The sequence below is a fragment of the Vulpes vulpes genome, chromosome 8 (assembly GCF_048418805.1).
Source record: "Vulpes vulpes isolate BD-2025 chromosome 8, VulVul3, whole genome shotgun sequence".
Taxonomy (NCBI): domain Eukaryota; kingdom Metazoa; phylum Chordata; class Mammalia; order Carnivora; family Canidae; genus Vulpes; species Vulpes vulpes.
Window position 1 is genome coordinate 34,315,294 of NC_132787.1, and position 6,066 is coordinate 34,321,359.

Sequence of the window (6,066 nt, forward strand, 5' to 3'; positions counted from 1 at the left end):
CTATTTTTTTTTATTATTATTTATTTATGATAGTCACAGAGAGAGAGAGAGAGGGGCAGAGACACAGGTAGAGGGAGAAGCAGGCTCCATGCACCGGGAGCCCGATGTGGGATTCGATCCCGGGTCTCCAGGATCGCGCCCTGGGCCAAAGGCAGGCGCCGAACCGCTGCGCCACCCAGGGATCCCCATGCAGTCTGTTATAACTGACTTCCTTCACATAGCATCATGTTGTCGAGGTTCATCCACGTTGTAGCATGTCTCAGTATTTCATCCCTTTTTATGGCAAAATAATATTCTGTTGTACGGATATAGTGCATTTTGTTTATGCATTCATCCATTGACGACCATTTTGAGTTGTTTCCATCATTTGACTATCACAGATAATGCTGTTCTAAAAATTCACACACTAGTGTTTGTGTGAACATGTATTTTATTTCTCTTTACATTTATACCTACGTATGCAATTGCTGGGTCATGGTGACTCTATGTTTAATCTCTTGAGGAATTGCCGCACTATTTTCCAAAGCAGCAGCATCACTTTATATTCTCAAAAGTAATATATGAGGTTCTCATTTCTCCATATTCTCTCCAATGCTTGTTATTTGACTTTTGAATTTGAGTCATCCTAGTAGATGTGAAGTGAGTAGCTCATTATGGTTTGAATTTGCATTTCCCTGATAACGAATAATGTTGAGTATCTATTCATGTGCTTATCAGTCATTTGCATATCTTCTTTGTAGAAATGTCTTTTTTTTAATTTTTTTTTAAATTTTTATTTATTTATGATAGTCACAGAGAGAGAGAGAGAGAGAGAGGCAGAGACATAGGCAGAGGGAGAAGCAGGCTCCATGCACCGGGAGCCTGATGTGGGATTCGATCCCGGGTCTCCAGGATCGCACCCTGGGCCAAAGGCAAGCGCCAAACCACTGCGCCACCCAGGGATCCCTAGAAATGTCTATATAGATCCTTTGCCTATTAAAAAAAAATCGTACATAATTTTGCATAACATAAAAATTATGCTATTCATATTGGGGGAAAATGTTAGATGGACAATTGGAATCATAAAAGACTTTCTATCCATATACTGAATAATTCTGTTCTGGATATCTATTGCTCTTTAAAATATCCAAAATTCAGTGGTACAGAGCAACAATTATTTTATAAGACTCCCAGATTCTCTGAGTCAGGAATTCAGATAAAGCACAGCAGGATGGCTTGTCTCTACTCCAAAATGTCTGGAGCTTCATACCCAGATGGCTGAATATGACTCAGATGGAAGAGGCTGGAATCACCAAACAGATCCTTTGCTCATAAATCTGTCACTGGGGTAGGATAATTAAAAGTCTGGGCTCAGATTGAATGGCTGACCAGATTGCATACATGTGGCCTCTTCATGTGGCTTGGATTTCTTCATGGCATATCAGTTCCAAGTTTGTCACACTTCTTATGAAGCACTCAGGATTCTAAGAGAAAATGTTCTAATGATTAAGGCAAAAACTGTATGGCTTTTTAGGACAGCCTTACAAGTCCTATAATGTCATTTCCACTATAACATATTAGCTGAAGCAGTCACAAGCTTAATCTGCTTCAAGAGGAGGGGTTGCAGACCCCAGATCTCAATAAGAAGAAGGTTAAAGAGATTGCAGCCATGTTTCAAAACTGCCCTAGACTTCAAGAAATCCAATCGATACAGTTAACCAATATAATGAATCCATTTCCCAAAATCCCCATTATGAATTCTCCGGCAAAAATAATCATAAATACATCCTTCAGTGTACCTGCCATGACTGCTGGTAGGCAATCTCTGTCTTCAGTACTCCACTGATGTGGAAATTAAGTGTTACAGATTTGTGAATACAAAGCTTTAATGTTCAATAAGTTTCTTTTTCCTGTACTTTGATATTTGCTGGCAAAGAAAAGAATGCCTCCAGTATACTTCCAAAGTCTTAGTTATCTTTGGAAAAACCTCCCTCAGGATCCAGACTAGTGGATTTTCTGTATTTACAAAAACTTGGAGTCTTATACATAATATGTATCAGTAAGGTGAGTAGTAAAGATAAACTCTGACTATAAGGTTCTTGCTGCATGTGGTATTTAGGAAAATGTGCCTCTAAAATCTCTGACTTAAAAAAAAATTTTAAAAAGAAGTAAAATCTCTGACTTAAGGGAGCCTGATTAGCTATGTAAAGGCAAATACAAAAGAAAATGAGAGGTTGAATTCTCCCTATCAAAAATAAGTTATGCCTGGCTCCCAGTTTCTATGGGAGGACAGGAGCCTAACATTAGCCTGACTGTAAGTGGCAAAACTACCTCCTGTTGTAAATATAAAACTTTATTTTTCCTTTGTAGAAAGCCAATTAACTGACATAGGTAGTCAACCCAGTTACGGGGTAAATTTGGGATAAACTACTTGTATCAAATAGTGCTGCAAAGTCTTCTCACTTGAAGACTAGTGATTGTTTACCTTGAGAGCATATGGGTGGTATCTGTGGCACCGTATAAAAGGGTGAGATTTCTTTCTGCTTTTGTAAGTTGCCATGAGGTACATCTGATTCTGGCTTAATGCTTATTTGATAATAAAGCTGTTTTCTTTCTCTATGACCTTTGGGGAGAGGTTTTCTGGGTTGGTAGGAGATTTTACTTTTAACAGCTGGCAAGCCAACGTTCCTTTGTTCTGAAACCCTTCTATGAGCAGCTCCCAGCCAGTGACTGAGTTGGGCCAAGATTCAATGGCAGGATCATTCCTGGGAGGCTGAGGACACCTCTGATGGGTACCATGGGCTTGCAAACTCCCACAGGACTTCTTGAAACTCTCTTAGGACTGCACTGCTACCAAAGACCTACCTTCTTGCCTTCCTTCTCCCTCCACAGGACTCAAACCTGCGTGTAGTAGAACATGTCTCACAGCCCTCTCCTGCTCCCTGCTTGATTTTCTATTCAGGCATTCCCCCTGCTGATTAGCTTGCTTCTCAGAGCAGCCAGACTGAATTCATATTTTCTAGATTGGCATTTAATGTTTCTAGCTTATAACTAAGGTGAATGAGTCAATAATGTCTAAATATTAAAGGAAAAGAAAGACATTGTAAAAAAAAATCTGTAAAAATTGATCTCTAGTTTGTGTTTTAACAAACCAGGATTCAAATCCTAATGAATAGCTTTACATACAAATTATAAGCTTTGTCAGCAGCCGGTAATATGGTATCTGCCTTGAAAATCACTAGTCTGGATCCTGAGAGGTTTTTCCAAAGATAACTAAGACTTTGGAAGTATACTGGAGGCATTCTTTCCTTTGCCAGCAGATATCAAAGCACAGGAAAAAGAAACTTATTGAACATTAAAGCTTTGTATTCACAAATCTGTAACACTTAATTTCCACATCAGTGGAGTACTGAAGACAGAGATTGCCTACCAGCAGTCATGGCAGGCACACTGAAGAATGTATTTATGATGATTTTTGCCGGAGAATTCATAATGGGGATTTTGGGAAATGGATTCATTATATTGGTTAACTGTATCGATTGGATCAGGAGCTGGAAGTTCTTCCTGATTGACTTTATTCTTACCTGCTTAGCCATTTCCAGGATATTTCTGCTGTGCATTATAATGTTAGGCATAGGTCTAGATATAATTTGTAAGGAAATATGGTACAATGATAATCAACTGATAACCTTTGAAGTCCTCTGGACAGGATGCAATTATTTCTGCACAATCTGTACTATGTGCCTCAGTGTCTTCTACTTCCTCAAGATAGCCAACTCTTCCAATCCCATTTTCTTCTGGCTAAAACGGAGAATTCACAGACTGCTTCTCATTATTGTCCTGGGAGCAGTCTTCTGTTTCTGCTTGTCCCTGCTTTTGAAGGATATAGTATTTAAGAACATGATCAAAACCAAGGTAAACACTGAAAGCAATGTGACATTAAATTTCACATTGAGAAAATATGATTTACTAACTTCTCATATATTTCTGAACATGCTATTCGTTATCCCCTTTGCAGTGTCTCTGGCTTCCTTTGTCCTTTTGATCCATTCCTTATGGAACCATACCAGGCGGATGAAGGGCATTGATTCTGGGGATCTTATCACAGAGGCCCATGTAAGAGCCATGAAGTTTATGATTTCATTCCTGCTCTTCTTCTTTATATACTATTTGAGCAATATTATAATATATTTTGCCTATGTTGTTCTGGATAGTCTGGTGGCAAAAATTTTTGCTAATATATTAGTATTTTCCTATCCCTCTGGCCATCCATTTCTTCTGATTTTATGGAACTTCAAATTGAAACAGGCTTCTCTCTATGTCCTGAGGAAGCTGAAGTGGTGCATGAATCTAAGGAAACCCGCATACATAAAGCATACCTGAAATTATTGTGATTTTTCTCAAGAATGAAGATCGTGACTAGAACTCCGTGTACACTTCTTTCATTTCTCTCAACTTCTTTTACTCCGTTCTGTGATAGGTATTGAACTTTTTTGAAAATATCTGCTTAGAATAAGTTAAAAGATTTTGCTGTATTTTCCATCAGAATAATGATGATGTAATAGTAAAATTAGAATGTATCACCAAGATAATGGGAATTTGATGAGACACGAACATAGACTTGGGAAGTCAGAAATTTACATGTGGCTAGATTACAACTGTAAAAAATTAAGTGTAGCAAGTCTCAGAGACAGAAAACCGCCAGAATTCATGAAATGAATATTAAAAAATTCTAACACCTTATTACCTATGGCTGATGGCTAGCCATGATTTAAAACTGTATTTGAGAAAGAATGAGCTGCTATGACAATAAACTGGTATGACAAATTTTTGGCTACTATCTATAATGTGTGCCTAAAAGTTCATTTGCAGAGCCCGTGAGAACATTACTATTTCTTAAACATATGCCAAAGCCCGTCTCAAATAAGTAAATGAATAAGAGAGAAAAACACATGACTTAGAAAATACAAGGTGTGCTCACTTTAGCAGCCCATATACAAAAAATTGGGATGATAGAGACATTAGTGTGGTCCCTGTGCAAGGTTGACCTGCAAATTCGTGAGGCATTCTGTATGTTTTTTTTATTTCTTTCATTTGTACCATTCTGCCATGGATCCAGGATAGTCAGAGGTGGCGATATGAAGAAAGACTCCGAGTCTCATTGAATTTGAATCTGGGGGACAGGGGACCGAGACTCAGACTCGGATTCAAACCAGACTGGGACTTGGACCCCAAGGCTCTGTCCTCTCCAGTTTTTATTAAAAGACCTAACAGGTTGGCTATAGGAATGATTAACTTTGGGAAGCAGAAAAAAACATGTTTACTTCAAAATGCAAAAGAATAGGCTATTGACTCAAAGAGGGAGGAGCAGAGGAGCTGTAGAACAAGGTGGTCAAGAGTCAGTGTGCCCACTCATGACCTCCCATATCCCCAGGACTACGAGATTCAGTTCTCAGGCTCTGCAGCTGGTTTACCACACCATTCCTTCAAATAAAATAATTTGGTTCCTCTCTCAAAAAAAAAAAAAAAAAAAAGACACTAAGTGTTGGGAACAATAGAGGTTATTTTGTAGGTAAAAAATACAGAAAATACTTACAATACAGAATAGTTTTACATTTTTCTTATTCCTCAGGAATAGTGCCTGTTTTGGTACTAAGTATTACTCATTAATACTGGGTTATCAAGAATCTTGTGTTTTGACAGAGGTCACTTGCTTTCCCCCTCACCTCCACTAAATAAAACTTTATTTCACCTTTCTCTCTCATAGGTGTTTTAGATTTTAAGCAAGAGGACTTAAGTTTACTTTTTTTTTTTTTTTAAGATTTTCTTTATTCATGAGAGACACACACAGAGAGAGAGAGAGGCAGAGACACAGGCAGAGGGAGAAGCAGGCTCCTCAAGGGAAGACGGATGTGGGACTGGATCCTGGAACTCCAGGATCATGCCTTGAGCCAAAAGCAGACGCTCAACCACTGACCCACTCACGCATCCCTAATTTCCATTGGTGTATGGGAAAAAATGTATTTTTTTAAAATGTTGTTTTAAAGGCCTATAGAATATATCATAGAAAAATAGAGTGGAACTGAA

General features: G+C 38.4%; 1 protein-coding gene and 1 non-coding gene across 2 annotated transcripts; both read left to right on the forward strand.

The window, feature by feature from the left end:
• The first annotated feature begins 3,417 nt into the window (after positions 1–3,417).
• On the forward strand, positions 3,418–4,362 carry LOC140599828 (taste receptor type 2 member 8-like). Its single transcript, XM_072765097.1, has one exon. It carries the CDS (start codon positions 3,418–3,420, stop codon positions 4,360–4,362), a length of 945 nt encoding a protein of 314 aa, XP_072621198.1.
• A 590-nt stretch (positions 4,363–4,952) lies between these two features.
• Positions 4,953–5,057, forward strand: LOC112917633 (U6 spliceosomal RNA). Its single transcript, XR_003234495.1, has one exon. It is a non-coding gene; the product is annotated as a U6 spliceosomal RNA (small nuclear RNA).
• The last annotated feature ends 1,009 nt before the right edge of the window (positions 5,058–6,066 follow it).

What these genes read in the sequence shown, in the direction of transcription:
- LOC140599828 (XM_072765097.1), top strand. Translation starts at nt 3,418, where the DNA reads ATGGCAGGCACACTGAAGAATGTATTTATGATGATTTTTGCCGGAGAA.